Consider the following 20,482-nt stretch of genomic DNA (forward strand, 5'->3'; position numbering starts at 1 on the left):
TATAAATGTGTACACGGGTGTCTGGGTGTGTTTGTATGTATGGCTGGACCTGGGTCTGGGCCTTGTGCCTTGCCTCCTGGCCGCTCCTTGCTGGTTGCCTCCTCCCCCCTACCCCCCTGGGATGGGGGTGCCTCGGGGTTCCTGGGTGGGGCTGGGTGTTCTGGCGTGGGTGCTGGCCTGCCCCCCTTGGGGGTGCGGTGCGGGGCTGCGTTGGCTTCTTCGGCGTGGGGGGGGGCTCTGTGGAGGGTCGGGCGGTCCTTGGGTGCCGTGGGCCCGGGAGCCCTGCCGCCGGCCAGTGCAGGGGGCTGGCCGCTGGGGGGGGGCTGGCTTCTCATCGCCTTGGGTTCCCTGGAGCCCTCGCTCCTCGACTGGGGGGGCTCCGTCTGAGACCACCCTCTCCCGTCTGCTGGGGTAGGTGTGCGGTTGTCTTTGGACTGAGTGGCCGGGGGTCTTCCTGGCTCTTGGTGGGCTGCTGGTGGCCTGGGGTTCCGGGGGCTTTCCATACCTGCCTCTGGCTTCTGATGGGTGGAGCTGCAGCGTTTTGCCCTCATTGGTAAGTACGTTCCATGACACAGACACAAACGCCCACTCAATCACAACTCAACAAAATTGTTGGTGTGCGTAACATGCTTTGTTAGTTTTGTTTTTCACACACAAATTTATTTTTGCAAGTATTGATAGTATTTTTTTATATGTTAAAGTGATGAAGTATCTGATTAATAGACTTGTGCTCTTTCCCCTTTTTTTTTTTGCTCCCTTTCTCTCTCCCTTTTTCTTCTCTTTATTTTCCTCTTCTTCAGCCTGTCAGCTCTGGCTGTTACATAGTATGTGGAAAAATAACTCAGATAAATAAAATAAAGGGTTAAAACATCAACAAGAAGAGCCTATTGAGAACCTATAGAGCTCATCTTGAAATAGCAAATATGTTTGGCACAACAACGCATTCAGATCACAGTTCTGCTTGCAAGATCTACCAGACATGACAGGCTTTAAAAAAAAAAAAAAAAAAAAAAAAAATTACAGTATGTATCAAAAACAGAATCAAAATGTGTCCTCTTTAAAACACGATCTTTCTATCTTTGCCATTCCACTGTGTCTGAGGCATGAAATTAAAAAAAACATTGTCATGTTTGGGCAGTGTCTCAACAGGCCACATTCAGTCAGTGCTCTCCATTTATTAAATCACTGATCCTTGCCCACATACACACACACACAGAGGAAACTCAGCTGTGATGAACACGTGCATTCGCCTGCAGTTGAGTTATCTTTCTGGTTGTTGTCTAGTAGCTTTAATTTGTACTACAATCCTGCCCCGGTCTTTGTGTCTCTCAAAGTGGAGTTCAGTTTTATGGTCAGCTAAAGGAGCTCAAAAAAGGAAAGTGGAAATGAAATCCTTCACCTGTTAATGTGCAGAGAAAACAGATCATTTTTGCAGCCAGAGTGGACATAAGGCATTTCTGGGCTCCTATAGGGTGCTGCTTCGTTCTATTGAGCATCTGTTTATACAGGAGAATATATGATGACCTCTGGACTTGGTTATAAAAGCTTATGAAAGACCAATGTCCAGTGAAATAAAAGCGACAATGACCATATTTCCTGGCTCTCCAGCTGGAGGGGGAGCAGTTGAAAGTGAGCTGTGTGCACTCATGAATCCATTTCAGAGATGTGAAGTCACATTACCTGTTCCTGAGGCAGGAGTGCGCATGACGCAGGTGTTCGCTGAAGAGAAGGTATCAGCGGGGGTAAAACTCAGCCGTGAGAGCTGCGTGCCTCCGCAGACTGAAGGAGCGCGGTATCCGCTGTAGCAAGATCCGGAGCCGGCTGTTTCACCTGTCTGCGCTGTTTCTAAACATATTCATGACTTTTAAGGTGGGTCGGGAAGGATGAAGGGCTTTTTCCTTCGCTACGTTTTCCTCTGGGCGACGTTGCAGCTAATTGCTGTACCTGCCACAGGTGAGTCGATGACCTAGGACATAATAGCGATATGAAAAAACGACGGGTAGGTGTGACACCGAATGAAACATAAACAGCAGCACACAGGTATATTCTTCAAGCTAAAAGTTTGCTGCGTTATTCTAGATCCAGGTTAGAAAATCCGGTCTTAAAAGTAAACCAGGGGCGACAAGCGCGTTTTTAAACTGCCTTACCAAGGGTCAAATGTTTTATTATTAATGTGTGATGAGTGTGATCGCTGATTTAAGATCCCTGACATTTAATAGGTAATTTCCACACGCAGTCTGGTTTGAACAAGCTGTTGCAAGGACCGTGTTGTCCCGGGGAGCTTAGTGGTTTATTGCATAACAATGTTTTATTACTTTTAATTCAGAAGCCTGTGAAGAAAAACAATCCAAACAGTATAATTATCTGCTGTATTCCTAATGGCTTTAAAAGTATGTCTTCAATGTCACTGTGAAGAAAGGAGTTTTATTTCCTTTTAGGGAACATTGACTCAAATAAAACTTTTAAATACTAGTACTTGAGAAATTCAGTGTAGTGCTTACACGCTATCATATTGCGTGTCTCATCTTATCTTATTTGTGCAGCTATGGATGAGTTATAAGGCTTTCAGATAAAAATATGATCTTTATCATATTCTGATAGGCTTTTTTTTTTTTTTTTTTTTTTTTTTTTTTTTTGCATGATACCTTCTGTGTTGAGTTTTCAAATGCAGGACATGTTGTGGAGTGCTTGTGTCCTGTGTTTGTTTGTGTGGATCTGAATACTTCCATCACCACTGCAGCTGATCTCAGGGGTTTTAATATGTTTAATTTGGGGGAAAAATAATAAAAAATCTGGCCCAGGTGGCTTTAACTGGACTGAAGCTCTTTTTGTGCCTTCCTGTGGAACAAATTATTACATGAGTATATTAAATTCAACAAGCTATGGAAATGTATGACACCAGCCAAACTGGATGTCAGCCAGGGTGGAGAAACGAGCCGTGCTGAGCTGCACCGGAGTGCCTCAGACCAGCTGAAACATCTTTACTGCCCCTCTATGGATCCTTGGTGTTTTAAAATTTGATACATTTTGGAGCCTTTCCTTTCTGCTGCGTGGTGTTCATGCTGCTGGAAAGAGTTTGACTCCTTACCTGCAGCCAGTGAATCTTAACTTTTAGAGTAGACAAAGTTTTAAAATAATGTAGCTGGTAGAAGTTGTTTATATATTTAAAAATGGGTCATTTTTAGCTGGTTGCTAGATGGTTGCTAGGCATATATGATTAAAGTTTTGTGGATTAAACAAGAGATTTTAATAGCTGTGAAGTCAAATGAGTATGTTTTCCTAAGGTGTTGCAGGAGCATGAAGAGTAAAAACAGGTCATTTTAACCCATTGTTAGGTGGTTGCTAGGCAACATGAGAGCGTTGTAATATATTGTGCTTAATTTGACTTTTGTGGATATAAATCACATGTTGGGATGCTTTTGTGAGGTGTGATAGGTACATAGATATTAAGAATGGGTCATTGTAGCATGTTGCTAGGTGGTATGATAACATAACATCTGATATGGATAAAAAATCTTTGGAGGCCTAAAATTTACTTTTTGTGCCAAGTTTGGCTGCTCCACTCCTGATGGTTGAAGAGTTTACTGACAAAGAAACCAGAAACAAGCCCCTCCCATTTAAAGTAACTTCCTCCTGATTGGCTGCCCATTGCAAACAGATGTGGGTGGAGCTTCTGTGCTCAGTGGCGCTTGAGATGACGGAATATCTGGAGTCTCTGACATCACACGGAGCCAAAGGAAGAATTTGGGGTGGGGGGGGACTCTGAAAGCGAGCAGTTCGTTTGTTTCATGTGCTGCACTACTTCCTGGCCTGGCCTGGCCCAGATACCAGAGAAACACTAGAAATTCCAGGAGGTTTCTGCTCCCACTTGCTCACAATAAAAACCACAAAATCATCAACCACAAATCATCTACTTTTTGAAAACACTAGATAAAACATATTAGAACAGGGCTTTAGAGGACAGAGCCAGACTTGTCAGTGTTTGCTCTCTGCTTCAAGTGATTATAGGGGGCTAAACAAACTACAGGCTCTTATTGCAAGTTTATCCTTTAAAAGAGAACTTGTGTTGAATGTTCAGCATTACCTCAATAATGCAACTAAACTAAGAAAAATGAGGAGAAAATGTGTTTTCCTGGACTGGTTGGCAGTAGTTCCTCCAGGTTGCTGTGGCTCTTACTGTGTAAAATCAGATACACAGAAGGTGCTGCACCAAAATCCTCTTAATGATTGCTTTGATTGCAAGCAGATTGCCATGGTTGCCTGTAGTTTTACACTACTAGACCAGCAGTATTACAACTTGGGAAAAGTATGATGCTGTCCAAGTAGTAACCAGGCCTGACCCTACTTAGCTTCAGATGAGATCGGGTGTGCTCAGGGTGGTATGGCTGTAAGCCAGGTAGTTGGTGTTTGACTGAGCTCACAGCCATACCACCCTGAGCACAGTTTCACTTCAGCTTGAAGAGTAACTAATGTTTCCCTCACAACCAGTGGTTGTCAGATGGTTGCAGACTGGTCTATGGGCCTGTCTGACTGGCATCTTAAGGCCCTTTAGGAAATGATATGTGCTGCGCTACACCCTCTTCTTTTGTATTGCATTTGCTGCATAAAAAGGTTTCCCGCTGCTTTGAGCAAAGCGCAATGTAGTGCAAGCTCACCTGCCAGGACGCATTAGTGTGTGCCCACGGTGTGACACATGTTCATGTGACCAATAGAAATGCCGAAGGACAGCAGCCGCATTTAGTATACAAACAAATACAATGCACAGTCAGAGCGCAGTGGCCAGCTCACCACAAATTTTGGGATGTTCGCTCAACCTAGCAGTTAGCACAGCGTGTGCTGCTTCCTATCTAAAAGAGCCTTTGTTCATTTGATCCTACATTGTTGCCATCCAAAATGACAAGTTGGCATTAGTGCTCACTTGCCTGCTAAACTTCAAAAGCTTCATCTCAGTGTTGACACTGACATAGTCAAAGCTGTGGTCCAGGTGGCTACGGTTAATTAAAAGTAAATATTTGACCTAATTAACTGTCTTAGAGAGCCTTAAAATCCATATGGAATGAGAGGAATTTTTAATTAAATTGAGGTTCCTCATTTTCTCCAAGAAAAGCAGCAGCGCAATGAATGGCATGTGTAAAATGTTTCAGATTATCAAGAGTTTAAAAAGTAGCCTTTGTTGGTTCTTCTCTGACATGGACTGGTTACTCTGCCATCTGTTTGATTCACAGGGAGCATTAACATATCTTTCATGGATTTGTGCAGCACTGCAGTGTGGCATATGGCCCCAGCACAGCTCAAAGCCAATTAGATGACAGATAATTCGCTCAAATCTCTCACACACATTCACATACATTTCTCCTCTGAGGAATGCAAAGAGAGAGTGACTCCTGTACATCTCCACAAACAACTCGAATCTCCTCTCATCTTTCTGTCTCATATTTGGGTCGGTCACCCCCATCTCATCTTTCTGATTTCTCCCTTCTGCCACAAGTACACTTTCCACAGTTGTTTCACTTTGAAGTTTCTGTCCTGTGATCTAAAAGTTATCAGTGTTTCATTAAGATGCTACAGATATGGGGGATAATTAGGGTTAACTACACTGTTCAAATAAATTAAAAGGACACTTTGAAAACACATCAGATCTCAGTTGAAGGGAAAAAAATCATGCTTGATATCTATAGTGATATGGACTAGGTAATATGTTGGGTATGAAAGGAAGCCACATTGTTTGATGGGAATGAAAAGTATGAAACTACTGAGGGCTGAATTCAAAGACAACCTGAAAATCAAAGTGGAAAAAATGATGCAGCAGGTTAGTCCATTTTGCCTAGATTTAATTGCAGCAACACAAAGTGCTACTCAGTAGTTTTTACGGCCACGTGCGTATACAATATATGTGTGCCTAACAATGTCGGGGCATGCTCTTAATGAGACGATGGATTGTGTCCTGGGGGATCTCCTCCCATATCTGGACCAGGCCATCACTGAGCTCCTGGACAGTATGAGGTGCAACCTGGTGGCGTCAGCCGGACCGAAACATAATGTCCCAGAGGTGTTCTATTGGATTTAAGTCAGGCAAGCATGAGGGGCCAGTCAAAGGTATCAATTCCTTCATCCTCCAAGAACTGCCTGCATACTCTTGCCACATGAGGCACCAGAAGGAACCCAGGACCTACTGCACCAGCATAAAGTCTGACAATGAGTCCAAGGATTTCATCCTGATATCTAACGGCAGTCAGAGTGCTGCTGCCTATCCTGTGCATCCCTCCATGGATATGCCTTCCCAGACCATCGCTGACCCACCACCACACCGGTCGTGTTAAATGATGTTACAGGCAGAATTCTCCACAGTTTCTCCAGACCCTTTCACGTCTGTCACATGTGCTCAAGGTGAACCTGCTGTCGTGTGAAAAGCATAGATTGCCAGTGGTGGACTTGCAGTTCTGGTATTCTATGGCAAATACCACTCCGGCTCCACAGTGCCAGGCAGTGAGCACAGGACCCACTAGAGGCCATCAGGCCATCAGGCCACTCTCATGAAGTCTGTTTCCGATTGTTTGGTCAGAGAGAGTCACACCAGTGGCTGCTGGAGGCCACTCTGTAGGGCTCTGGCAGTGCTCATCCTGTTCTTCCTTGCATAAAGGAGCAGATAATGGTCCTGCTGAACGATTAAGGACCTTCTGCGGCCCTTGATTTATCCTGGAGGAGTTGCACTACCCATACAACCTCTGTAGGATCCATGTATCGCCTCATGCTACTAGTAGTGACACTGATCCTAGCCAAATACAAAACTAGTGAAAAAACAGACAAGATGTGGACGAAAAAAATGTCGGTGGCCTTGACCTGAAAAGTTATTCCTGTTTTGTTTGTTTTGGTTTTTTTTTGTTGCCCCTCCAGTGCACCTTTTTTTGTTTGTTTGTTTTGTTTTGTTTTTTGTTTTTTTTGAGCAGTATATATTTGTGTGGAATCCCTTCTGTTAATTTGATCTTCTATCCAAACTAATGGCAGCATTTGCAATAGGTGACACATAAAATGTTAGGAACTAAAGGCATGAATATATGAAAAGTCACATGCAGTCATTTTTCAGAGCAGGTTAGTGGCTCAGCAATTTACTGGACACAGATGGGATGGCACTTAGCCCCTCCCCCCCATGAAAATCTTCCCAGTAAGACAACTTTTTGATGACAAAATTGACCACAATTGCTTGACATGGATGAAACCAGTGTGTGTTCATTCAAGTGGAGAGATCCTAAAGAAATTGGATGCATGCTCCCTTTTCCCACTATACCCTCCCCCCCCTTTCTTCCTGATTTATCTGCACTCTAAACCATCTCCACTTTCATATAATCAATCACCTTCTGTTATCAATTCTCCTGGTTCCTTGCAATCATAAATCCTCTGTGATAGCTGCACCTGAAATGTTCTGTGTGAGATAATTTCTCACATGTGTTGATACGGCAGGAGCCGCAGACAAAATTGTTCTGTTATGCATAAAATAAGAGCCCTCATATGCCCGTGACTCCATGTTATTCTTTATATTAATGCCTCACTGTGGACACTAACTGCACCAGTGACAATAATAAGATCTGCTTTGCCTGGGTTACATTAAAGCAGTGTCGCCTTTTTTATGCGACATTAATATAGTCACGATGGGATTGTTCATCACTACCAATATTTTTAACCCTTCTCTGAGGAGGAAGAGTAGACTTTTTTTTTTTTTTTTTTTTTAACATTTCATATTAAAACTAATTAAAAACCTGTATGCCCATATTGTCATCCAACCTGTAAAAATTAAGATAATATAGCTTATTTTTTTTAATATAGGGTCGCTCCATGTTATTTCATCAAATGTATCTCATCTGAACATCTCTGGAAGAAAAATTTCCAGGGGAAAGACTCTCTTCTTAATAGGAATTATGCAAAATTTCAGGTCCCTTCTGTCATTGGTTTCCACAAAAAAAAAAAAATTTCAAGGGATGAAAGTAGGTTTGTTTGTGAGGGGCCATTTTAATATTCCATTATCTAGAAAACTACTTGAGCTACAGTATTGTGTAAATGTCTTGAGCTGCCCCTTTATTTCTTTATATTTTGATTCCAAGGAGCTTGACTTTGTTGTAATTTTTTAAAATAGTCTTGAGTTATACTTCTCCAGGCTTTCTGAATGTCTTTCAAAGTTTTTCTTTGGACATTGTTACCTTTTCACTCATTTTTCATCCAGACCAGAGAGATGCATTTGGCCCTTCAGTTGATCCGTACTGTTCACTGAAACCTCATCGGAAATGGTCTCAGTGGAAGGGTGGCTATCAAAAAGCCATTTTGAAGGAAGGGAAACAGGGAGAGCCAGTGGTGTTGGAGATCTTGTCAAAATTGATGGAATTATGAACACAGAAAAGTACCATCAGATTTTGATCCACCACGTAATACTATCTGGAAAGTGTCTGATTGGCAATGATCTCAAACACACTGCCAATGCAGTAAAAGCATACCTGGAAAGAAAAACACAACGGAACACTATCAGTCATTGATTGGCCTCTTTAGAGGCCGGACCTTAACATTGCTGAAGCAGTGTGGGATCATCATGACAAACAATGGAACAAAAGGCAGCCAACATCCAAAGAAGGAGTTTTGAATGTCTTTCAAGAAGCCAGAAGAACTATTCCTGAAGACTACTTAAAGAAATTACATGAAAGCTGCCTAATGGTTCAGACTGTGTTGAAGAGTAAAGGTGGTCATATCAAATATTGCCTTTCAAGCTCATTAGAATTGTACAAACTCTGGTTTTGCCTTATGTACTGTGTTTCCAGTTTGTTTGTACATGATTCAATAAATCACTGGACTCATTTCTCATTTTTCTAACAAAATATAAAAAAATTAGGTGACTCAAGACTTTTGCACTGTACTGTAGGTCATTCAAACAGTCCAAATCGGGTGACTGGGTTTAAGATATTAAATAGAAGATAAGAAGCGTATAGGTGGAAAATTTAGTGTTTTTTATCTGTGATGGGATGACAGTAATAAAAGAATCTACAAAGTGTTCTGACAGGATTTTGAATCTATTAAAGCTGTTCTGGTCAGTGTTTTAAACCACATTAGTGGACCACTGTAATCTAAAGTACCTTAACAACTACTGGAAGCATATACATAAAATATGGCAAATAATTTAATATCCCCTATCCTTGGATGTTTGGGTTGGTAATGCAGTGGTTTGCATGTATTAAAAAAAATAAATAAATAAAAAATCCCATTTTTGAGAGCAGGAGGGGAGACAAGCCCAGGATCAGTTCCATCAACAAGGGTATAAAATCTGTGCCTAATCAGCATGCCATCCCATCTGCTGTGGCAACCTTTAGGGAAATAAGAGAGCAGTGGAAAGTTTTCTTCTTTTTCTTCTTGTGTACGATGAATTCTAGGCAAAGTCTGGTCATCATCTGACTTTTTGACTAGGACCACCAAAAAATCAAATGGATACTTGGTCTGCTATTTTGGTTTTTGATCAAATTCCCCTGTCTCAGCTGCACTTAATGTTTTGAGCTAACAGTGAATTGTTGAAGTCAGCGTGCCGACATTAATAATGGGTTTAATGAAATTTGAGGTGTTGCATTTATTATCCATGTCTCAGATTGTGCTGTCTTTTTTTTTTTTTTTTTTTTTAATACAGCTCTTTACTGATTTGATTCACTCTCACTGCTGTCCTCTCTTGGGATTTACTCATGCAGCAGACACACAGTTAGCAACCAGCTGATGAACATATTGCATTCAGCAGAACCAAATACTTGGCTGGCAAAGATGAAAACTAGAGCTAAAGGATAGTGGAAATTCCACTCGCATTCACCAGATGGGCAAAAACGGAACTGTAATAGAAATGTTACACATTACTGTGGGATGTTTAATTAAGCAGTCTCCTATATTTAATGTTATCTGTAGATGTTTTCTATTGAGCTTGTTCCTATGGCATTGCTGAGTGCATTCAGAAGAGGATGCAAATGTAGACACAGGCAATTTAGTCCAAAACTTAAAAACAAGCTTTAACTATTCTACAAACAACAGTACAACCCCCCCCCCCCCCCCCCCCCCCCCCCCAAAAAAGGTCCAAACCAGGGATGCAGACGATGGCTCGAGGGACAAAGGTACTTATCTAACAAAGACTGAGTAGTGTGCACAAAAAGAATGCCCAATGAAGCAGCGAAACAAAATCAAACTGGTAAGAGTCTAAATAATTATTAAAGGAAGGGCATCAGGTTTAGTTTATGAACTGAATAACTCAATATGATAAACCTATACTGTTGCTACAGGTTTGAATGATCAGTGATTGAGGATCATTGGTACAAATTAAAACTAACCGTCCTGTTTTTCCTCCTGTTGTGTACAGTGTTGAACTGCTGTGAAGGGGACATTCTCCTTTTGCTGGACTCCTCGGGAAGTATAGCAAACTATGAATTCTCCCATCTGTTGGACTTTGCTGCCAGCCTGCTCCACCCCTTTTCATTGGGGCGTGGACATGTGAGAGTGGGGATGCTGCTGGTAGGTTCCAACCCTCATCTAGAGTTCGGCCTAGACGTCCACGACAATCAGGAGAGTCTGCAGACTGCCATGCAGAGAGTCAGACAGCTGAAGGGGGACACCAACACTGAGGCGGCACTCAGTGTAGCCCAGCAGCTCCTGACGGAGACGCAGGTGAAAGTGCCAAAGATTCTCCTGTGGCTGACTGATGGGGTGCAGCCTGGAGATGTGGACAAGCCCATGTTGGAGCTGAAGGCTCGAGGAGTGTATGTATTAGTTGTGTCTACTGTACATGGGAACTACCAGGTGTTACAACGTGTGGTGACACCTCCGATGGAGTCTCACCTGTACTCTGTGGACATAGATGACATTGCTATCATCACAGAAGAACTGAGGAAGGCCATCATAGGTGTGTGTGAGTGTGTGGTTTATATTAGAATCAGTATCTTCACAGGTGTTAATGATTTTTCAGTTCCAGAATTATTCACCCCAGTTTTATATTTAATCTCTGCCTCCCCTCTTTTGTCTTATCTGTAGAAATCATTCGTGTAGAACGGCTGCGTGTGGTTAATTTGACTTCCCACAGTGCTGTGCTGCAGTGGCGCCCTGTTCTGAGTGCAGATGGTGGTTATTATGAACTCTGGTATAAACCCAAGAGTAGAACCGGCCCTGAGATCAGACGTACCTTAACAGGAGACTCCAGCATGGCGGAGCTGAAAAATCTGCAGCCTGAAACGACCTACACAGCTTTCCTCCGCCCAGAGTTCAACCAGGAGCTGTTAAATACACTCACTGTAACATTCACCACTTTTCCTGGTAAGAACATACATGGGTTTTATAATACTGTGGAGCCTCCCTAAAACAGAAAAATAAAACTTTGGTTGAAGTAGATAGCATTTCATTCACCAATACATTACTTAAGGAGCTTTGGCTCATTTCTCACCATCCTACTTAGACAAAGTTCTCATAGTCATTGTGGAGTGGTAAATATTAAGATTTGAGGTTTCGGTAATGTTTTTTATTCAGGTTTTCATGCACTTCTAGAGCTGTTTACTGCTGGAGCGGCGCATTTCTTGCAACATTTTTGAAGTTTGCAGCTTTGAAGATGAATTTTTCTAACAAAAATAATAAATTAGATTTATATAGTGCCATTCAAGAAACTCAAGATTACTTTATACACAAGTCAAATCCAAAGACCTCAGTAGATAGGTGGCATTTGAACTGGGGGTTTTATTTTAGATGCCCAGAGACAGAGCATTGCAGATCTCAGAGGGGAGATCTCAGTTCCAGAGAGTGGGACAGCAGCACTGAAGGCTCTGTCCTCGAAAGACCGCAGTCTGGTGTGAGGAAACACAGGATTTCTGTGAAACGCAGAATCCTGGATGGGGTGTGGGGCAGGAGAAGATCAGATACATAATGGAAAACGAGCATGTAGGGATTTGTAGGTAAGGAGAAGGATTTTACAGGAGATGCAGAACTTGACTGGAAGCCAGTGGAGGCACATAAGGGTGGGTGTGATGTATTGCCAGGACATAGTGCAGGTAACAACTCTGGCAGCTGAGTTCTGAACATACTGCAGTATGTCCAGGGCTTTTATAGGCAGACCAAATACTGCAGCGTTACAGTCGCCCAGGCAGGAGGTGATGGAGGCATGAACGAGGGTTTCAGCTGCAGAATCTGCACTGGTCAAAGTCTGGATAGGTTCTTTATATGGTAGATGACAGTTTTAGGGAAAGATTATATAAGTGATGAGAATAAGAGCATGTGTCATCCAGGATGACATCCAGGTGGCAGAGCTGCGGAGATGGTGAGAGAGAGTATCCAACCACAGTAAGAGTTGCAGTGTTTTCCTTGTGTGCTTCTTGTCAATGAATAAGTTATTGCCAGTAAAATGACAAATTCCCTTCACAGGGTCTGGTTAGAATGACAGTGGACTGCAGAAGTATATTCCCATAGATGCTGATTTTTAAGACAAGGTTTATATTAGCAAAGGGAAAAGAGCCCTTGCATTTGCATATAAAAAAAGTTCACAACATGTACGCTATCAATACCACAAAGCATACAATCAACATCTTGCTACTCCACTGCCGCCCATCCATACTCCTTTTTCTCTCCCATGGTCAGGGTTGTTGTCCCCTTAAAATCTGTTGATCCATGTTCACAAATTGTTGTAACTCTGAGCTCAAGTGTGATAAATATGTTTCAAAATGCTCTTGATTTACACTTAATGATTCCATCATACTTTGGAGAGTAACACTATTCAGTCGAGGAGAAATCTAATCTAGTCTGATCACAGAGCTTGTGGGTGCAAACTGTCGACAGCTGTGCTGAGTCGTTTGTCTAAATGTGTTAATACATTTGCAACGGCTAAATAACAATCCGAAATGTTCTTTTTGTAACAGTCTTGTAATCTTGTAGATGATTTTGCATACAGTGACAATCATTAGAATAGCATGTTGTATTTATCTAGTTCCACTGTAAAGTTTACTAGGGTTTCTACAGGAAGTTCAAACTGGTAACTTTTGGTGTTTTGGCACCAAAAATCAAAATGTATCCTGCTGTGTCACTTCGTCTCGTGCCCTCCTCCAGATGTTATAAGCCCAGCAGTGGTCTCCCTGTCAGATGCTGGCCCACATCAGATCCGTGTGAGCTGGGGTCCTCTCCAGCCGGCTCAGGTTCGAAGGTACACAGTGGAGTATGGAGCTATTCCTAGCGGACGTGTCCGCACTGTTATGTTACCCAGGCAGAAAAATTCGACCTTACTGACCGGCCTGGAGCCGAACACTCAGTACCTGGTCACGGTCAGTGCTCTGCATGCAGATGGAAAAGAGAGAGCCATGTCTGTGAGGACCTGCACACTGCAAGGTACTGATTACAGTCTGTCTTATTTTCCTGTTATTCCTTCTAGATAATCCAGTTCAGTCGCATCTCTGTACTGAAAGGTGACATTTAGAAGTTGCCACTCCAGCGTTCTTTTGGTTAAATAATTGCTACTTTTGGATTCTGAATCATTTATTACCAGGCAGTTTAAATCTTTGCCTCCTTTCCCTCTTGCAGCAGCTCTGCCTGCTCTGATTGACCTTAAGCTGGAACCAGTAGAACGACAGGACTTGGAGGTGGAGGAGTGCCAATTAAAATGGCAAGCCTATCAAGAAGGGTTAAGAGGCTACTGGATCAAATGGGAAACAAGGAAATCCCACAGCTCCATCTACTTACCGCCTAGCTCTCGTTCAACGCGGTTCACCCAACTTGCACCAAACAGCCGAGTGTGTGTGTCCCCCATCTACAGCTCAGGCCGAGGAGATGGGCTATGCTGCACTGCCACGACTCAAAGAGGTTAGCTGAGCTAATTATTACCACTTATGTTTTTCCCTCATCTCTGCAATTATGTTCATGCAGAAAGTCAAAGGAAGTGCAAATTTGTTTCTGTTTCTACTCTGATAGATTCCAGCCAGTTGGGTTAACAACCAATCAAGGAGCCAAAGCAAAACACCCAAGTACTAGATAACTTGTGTGTAACTGATTCATCTTGAAATGGATTCTAGTGTCAGGAAAGTCTTTTCACATAACTCCACCGCTGGCAGAGGATGAACCGATACACATTAATTAAATCTTTTTCTCTCCTGCAGTTGTAAATATTACTGGCAGTGTGGGAAAGCAATATGCCACACATGTTCATACAGATCAGTCTCTCATATATGTACACATGCACACACCCACAAAAATTTGTGGTCTGAAGTTTACATAAACTCGTCATTTGCATAAATGTTGTGCTAATTTGGGTCTTTTGATGATTTATTTAAACTTTTCTTTTTCCAGGTTGGAATGATTGCACAGCATACATCTTTAATGACATTAAAAAAAACAAGGATTGGGTGCACAAGTTGAAATGTATTTTGGATTTTCTCTAATCCAAACAGAGTCGAGAGGATGCATACAGGTTCAAAATTATACGTATACCCCCACATATATTTGGTTAAATGTCCCTTAGCAAGTTGAACCTTGGCCAGATGCTTTTGGTAGTTTTTAGGTCTCCTCTTGTCGTTGTGGCCAAATAGCTCAATCTATGTCTTGTCTGACCATTAAACTTTTCTCCATCTGGGCAGCTGCAAATTTCAGTCGAGTTTCCAGGGTTATTTCTGAACATCCTAACCAATTTCCCCTCTGAGGGTGACTGTTTGAGTCTTCTTCCAGATCTTGGCAAAGTGGTGACACTTCCAAATAACTTGTGCTTATGTACAGTTGTGTGAACTGATGATCTTGGAATCTGCATTTGTTTAGAAATGGCTCCAAGAGCACTTCTCAGCTTGTGTAAACCTACAGTTCTCCTCCGTAGATTTTCACAGAGTTCCTTGTTCTGAGTATTGGTCAATCCAGTGAGTGCTGTTAAACACATTCTTTTTATGCCAGTAAAGAGAAACTACCAGTTGTAGTCAATCATGATCACTAATGAGAAGTTAACAGGCTTTGGCCATGTCAAGTTGAGACATTTTAGAGCCTTCAGCATACACTCACTAAAAAGATTTTAGTGAGTGTATGTATGTATTTGAGCCTGCATGTATACTTCTGACTCTGTGTGGAGAGAAATCCAAAATAAATTCAAACTTGTGCAGGTAGTTTTTGTTTTCTAAAGACATTAAAGATGTACGCTGTACAGTCATTCCACCCTGGAAAAAGAACAGTTCAAAGAAATCCATTAAAAGCCCAAAATTACGCTGACATTCATGCAAATGATGAGTGTATATAAACTTCTAACTACAGCTGTAGTGTAGACAGCTAGCATGATGGTTGCTATTTAAATCAGTGCAGATTTATTGGGAATATGATCTCATCTTCCTTAAAAATGTTCAAAGTTTCTGGGTTATTTTTAAGTAGAATTTGAATGGATCTGTGGTTATGATCAGCTGGAGAAGTCTCAGATGAAACCATACTCTCAGTGAAATGAAGAACTTAAATGGGAAGCTGAACTACAGTACCCTGATAGTCAGGCTGAGATGCATTTTGTTTTCTCTTCCTTTCTCAAAATGCGGGCATCAATTTAGAGGTCGGGAACAAGGCTGGAGTGTCTGTGAAATACAAAGTTCTCACACAGTTCCGCTAAAGCCTGAAAACTAATGTTTAATGATGGCTACTTTCACAAATCCGCTTGCTGGTTTTCACATAAATATTGTTAAATAATTCTAATAAAACTGAAGAAGCTTTGAATGAAAGTTGAAGGATTGCGGATCTTGGTGAAATGTTCTAATCTGTGAACAGGTTCTCTGGCAGATACAGTAATCAAACTCATCCCCTGAAACCTATAAAAAATGTCTAGTTTCATTACTGTAACGGGGTTGTCGCAGTATTTGTGTGAAATCACCAGTTCCTTTTTAGGATTTCACAAAGAAAACACATTAGGAGAGCCAGTGACAGACTAGTATGGTTTTTATCATCTTTCCTTATTTAGATGGTTCATTATATCAAAGCAGTTCAACATGTTCTGATTATGAATGAGTCAGAGAAAGTGTTACCTACCTGAACAGACAAGATTCATTCAATGTTTGATTTTTTTTTTTCTCTCTCTCACTGATAAACACACTATTCTCATATTCAGATGTCTGTGCATTATTCTTATGTGTATAATTTTTTTGGTATGTAAATTTGATGCTTGTAAATAATAAAGATGACTGTATTTTGTTATTGGTTCACATCTGTCTCAAAAGATATTGGTAATGCCGATCAAAAATATGTACTGAACATTCTTTTAAATGTACTGACTTTGTATGTAAAGCTAATGTATTTTACAGTTTTGCCTGTTAAATAATGCTGTACAGAGTTAATGGCATTTACTTACAATAAATAAGTGAAAACTACCCTGTACTGTGCTGTTTGGTTTAAGGGGCCATCTAGTGGCTGTTTGGTGTAATCAGCTATTTCAAACTGAAAAAACTTTCTGCTACTCCCTCATTCATTCATATATATATATATATATATATATATATATATATATATATATATATATATATATATATATATATATATATATATATAATAAATAAATTTCTCCCATCCTTTAATGAAACAGTTTTGCAGTCACAAAAGGGACAAAGATGTAAACTGGAGCACTGAAATGATAATTTAGAACCACCAATTAACCTGAAAAATATGTCTTTGGACTATAAGAGGAAGCTGGAGTACCCAGAAAAAGCCCAACATGCAAAGACCACACAGAAAAGCCTTGGTTTGGCTTTGAACCTGCACCTTTGCTATTACAGTGTGTTATTTTTATAATCTAAGTGGAAGAGCTCTCTGAGCATTTTTTGCCTATGGCCCCAACAGACATCTAGAATCACCACTGGTGATCAGTATCTGTCAGTATCGGTTAGTAGCCTTCACTTCCCCTTAGGATGATGGTAATAAAGTTGCAAGGGAAGCACCTTCATGCAAGGAAGCAGATTAATCTCCTGTGTTTCATTAACATACACCTCATGCTCCCTGAGGCTTCAAACTTCGTGGTGCTTTGTGATGTTCTGTGGCCTTAACAGTGGCTGCCTTACAGGAACATGGCACAGACCCCTCTGTTATTCTTTTTTTGGTCTGATGACAGAGGGATGATCGTTTTCTTCTACTGAGCCCATGGAAGAGTCACTTAAATGATTTTACCTACAAACACACAGAGGAACAAAATTATAAACCAAAAGCTCCAGTTGTCTGGATCCAACATGATACCAGCTTGTTGGAGGATAATTTATATTTATAGTTATTTATATTCGCTTGATATTCATCCAAAATGATGATGGAAATTTCTTCAGGACTTTTCATCAGCTGTTAAAACTTCTTTACGGATTGATATCTTTATTTGTGGAATAATGAGCAACCTCTCGGACCACAAGGAAGAGACAGCTCCTGTGAGGATGGGATTTCATGTCTCTGTGTCCCCTGCACAAATGGCTTTTTACATTATCCTGGTGATAATGGGAATTCTGGGTAATGCCACCGTGATTTGGGTCATTGGTAAGAGCATATTCTTGGAGCGTAATTGGGGACGTATCTCAGACATCATCATTCTTAACATGGCACTGTCTAACCTGCTGATATCGCTGTTGAGGAACATGCTCCTCGTCATCTCAGACATTGGACTGGAGGTATTGTTTTTAGCTTTTTAAGTTTTCAAGATTGCCCATAATTCACTCTTTTTTTCCATTACTGCGAATAGCATATTGGTTATGCTTTACCTAAGGAGTGTTTTCCACAGCAATAAAAGATTAAGTAGATATCTAAAGCAAATTATATCAAGATTTATCTTATGAGCTCTGTGTGTATACATCTTGAAACCTATCTTGTGTTTTTACAGCTAAACACAATCAAAGGGTTTTGTCAGCTGCTCATGGGTGTCTGGATGTGGCTGCGGTCAGTCAACGTGTGGTCAACACTCTTCCTCAGTGCTTTCCATCTCCAGATGTTGAAACGTGTGGCTCCTACTACTGCAAATGGGCCCCGGGGTGTTCCTAAAACCTTCCTGGTGAGCCTGGGTCTCATCTGGATTGTTAACCTTATTTACTCCATTCCTGCTTATATTTTTTCCACTAATGGAGGCAGAAATACTACAGAGGTGAGCGCAACACAGGGCAGCATTAAGCTTAAGTTTAAGGCCCTTATCAGTTGTTATGTAGAATTCACTTTGTGATCTGTGATAGTCATTTGCCAAAAAGTATCATTTTATTCTAAATATTTTAAATCCGGGCAGCACGGTGGCGCAGTGGTTAGCACTGCTGCCTCACAGTTAGAATACCATCTAGAAGGCCTGGGTTTGATTCCACCTTGGCCCAGGCCTCTCCCTCTCTCTGTGTGGAGTTTGCATGTTCTCCCCGTGCTTGTGTGGGTTTCCTCCGGGTACTCCTGTTTCCTCCCATATTCCAAAGGCATGCACCTTTTGGGGTTAGGTTAATTGGCTACTCTAAATTGCCCATAGGTGTGGATGAGTGCGTGAATGTGCGTGTGAAAGGTTGTTCGTCTCTCTGTGTTAGCCCTGTGACAGGCTGGCGACCTGTACAGGGTGTACCCTGCCTCTCGCCCTATGACAGCTGGGATAGGCTCCAGCCCCCCTGCGACCCTACAAAATACAGTTTTCTGTATTTCATTGAACTGTATTTTAAAAAAGGATCTAATATAAGTTCTGAGTAGGTTATCCTGCATTGATTGTTGGTTTCATGCCTATGAGTGCCAATACATGTCATTTTTCTGGGGAAAGTAATAGTCTCTCTAACTTACTGGCTGAGTGCATGTTCCACCCTCTCTTCTCCATCTTCTGACTCCACTCCTCTATCCTCAGACACTTATGCTGGTGAGCACTACAACACGCCCCCTGCTGGGCTGCATATGGAACTTCCCCTCCACCTACAGCGGCCTGGCCTATGCCACTACATCTCTGGTGATACATGAAGCAGTTCCTATAATGTTGATGGTTGTCACAAACCTAACCTCGCTTTACACACTCTACAGTCACGGTCGGAGTTCAGGGAAAGATGCACCTGCATTAAAGCGGGTGCCAGCCGAGAAACGAGCAGCCAAGGTGAGAAAGAAGGGGGACTGGAGGTCACTGAAGCAGTCAGTGAACTGTGTAAAATTTGATAAGTTGCATTTACTTTGGGGGGGGTGCAAATCCCTTGCCTCGAAAAATTGAAATCAACTTAAGAGGGGCCATTTGCCTAGGCCTCCAGGCAGGCAGGCAACTCCGGGTGTACATTCACACTAATATCCTTCACTTTCCTCATACTATACCAAATACAGTCTCCCAATTGCTTTATTTTAGCTGCAAATTTTCTCATATCTGTCTCTCTCTGAAACATGAGTATCACTGCTGCCCTGCATTTCTGTCACTCCAGCAACCATCTGTAGTCTCTCTGGAGGACGCTTAGCCATCACTCATATTTGCATAGAGTGATGTGCTTTGAAGCATGTGACTGGATGGTAAATGGACTGTTTCTTATATATGATTACTCAAAGCACTGTATACAACATGCCTCATTCACACATCAGTACACAGACATGCAGACTGGAGCAGCCAGGAATCAAACCACCAAACTGTCTGATTAGTAGATGACCTGCTCTACCTCCTGAGTTAAAGCCACCCCCAATGGGTGCATTTGATCATGCAGGACTTGATGGGAATTGTTTGCATTCACAGCAAATTAGAACAACAGGTTTAGCAACATCTTTATTAAACTCTGAATGTGCGATCTTCTGTTACCTGTATGATTTTTTTTTTCCAGGTGATTCTTGCCCTCGTCATGCTCTTCATCATATCTTGGGGAACCAACGTTATCTCTGTCAATTATTTCAACTACAACCGTGGCTCCTCAGTTGCATTTCTTCTGGTCATTGCACGTTTTGGCCACATTACCTTTATTGCCATGTCACCTGTCGTTCTGGCAGTTGGCCACAGGCAGCTTCGTTCATGCATCAGGTCTGCCCTTGTGCACTGACCGTACAATCTGCAGAAGCTCTGGAGGTGCAGCAAATATAAGATTGCTAATCATAAACTATTATTAGCACGATGTTTCTTTAGGTATGAATATATTTTATTTTTCTCTGTAGTCCTTCATGTACACATGCTTGAAGGAAGACTGATAGACTCAAGGCAAAGGCTATTACAGTAATAACCTAAATTAATTTTTGAAGGTTGCATGATGTATTTTTCATTTATTATAAACAAAAAGGTCAAAAGAAAAAAAATACCAAGCCAGTGGTTGTAACAAAATGTTACAACCACTAGCTTGGTAATTTCTCTCATTTTAAATTAGTGAGAAGACACAAAGCTAAAGTTGATAAATTTATGTTTGTAGCCAAGAAGAAGTTCCCAAGGAGCAGTTTTCTCTCATTTTCCATTTTAGCTATATTTTTGATGGTGGGGGTTTGTGTTATGGGGAAGCTTGTATTGGGGTTGAACTGTTGAAATGTTGCTCTTGTAGGCTATCAAACACCTGTGAGAGATTTTATATTACAG

At 41.6% G+C, this 20,482-nt stretch overlaps 2 protein-coding genes across 2 annotated transcripts; both read left to right on the forward strand.

The window, feature by feature from the left end:
• Positions 1-1,745: 1,745 nt before the first annotated feature.
• On the forward strand, positions 1,746-15,105 carry LOC115780778 (von Willebrand factor A domain-containing protein 1). Its single transcript, XM_030730180.1, has 6 exons — positions 1,746-1,953; positions 10,367-10,906; positions 11,035-11,313; positions 13,087-13,362; positions 13,555-13,833; positions 13,942-15,105. Exons 1-6 carry the CDS (start codon positions 1,884-1,886, stop codon positions 13,959-13,961), a joined length of 1,464 nt encoding a protein of 487 aa, XP_030586040.1. The 5' UTR covers positions 1,746-1,883; the 3' UTR covers positions 13,962-15,105.
• A 2,240-nt stretch (positions 15,106-17,345) lies between these two features.
• On the forward strand, positions 17,346-19,961 carry ora3.1 (olfactory receptor class A related 3, tandem duplicate 1). Its single transcript, XM_030730176.1, has 4 exons — positions 17,346-17,621; positions 17,831-18,088; positions 18,809-19,048; positions 19,749-19,961. Exons 1-4 carry the CDS (start codon positions 17,346-17,348, stop codon positions 19,959-19,961), a joined length of 987 nt encoding a protein of 328 aa, XP_030586036.1.
• The last annotated feature ends 521 nt before the right edge of the window (positions 19,962-20,482 follow it).

The sequence above is a fragment of the Archocentrus centrarchus genome, chromosome 5 (assembly GCF_007364275.1).
Source record: "Archocentrus centrarchus isolate MPI-CPG fArcCen1 chromosome 5, fArcCen1, whole genome shotgun sequence".
NCBI lineage: Eukaryota > Metazoa > Chordata > Actinopteri > Cichliformes > Cichlidae > Archocentrus > Archocentrus centrarchus.

Bases quoted from the DNA above. Each gene is read 5' to 3' on its own strand.
- ora3.1 (XM_030730176.1), top strand. From the start codon at position 17,346: ATGAGCAACCTCTCGGACCACAAGGAAGAGACAGCTCCTGTGAGGATG. The intron at 18,089-18,808 runs GTGAGCGCAACA...CTCTATCCTCAG, and splicing joins GAGGCAGAAATACTACAGAG to ACACTTATGCTGGTGAGCAC. The intron at 19,049-19,748 runs GTGAGAAAGAAG...TTTTTTTTCCAG, and splicing joins CCGAGAAACGAGCAGCCAAG to GTGATTCTTGCCCTCGTCAT.
- LOC115780778 (XM_030730180.1), top strand. From the start codon at position 1,884: ATGAAGGGCTTTTTCCTTCGCTACGTTTTCCTCTGGGCGACGTTGCAG. The intron at 10,907-11,034 runs GTGTGTGTGAGT...TCTTATCTGTAG, and splicing joins ACTGAGGAAGGCCATCATAG to AAATCATTCGTGTAGAACGG. The intron at 13,834-13,941 runs GTTAGCTGAGCT...CTACTCTGATAG, and splicing joins CACTGCCACGACTCAAAGAG to ATTCCAGCCAGTTGGGTTAA.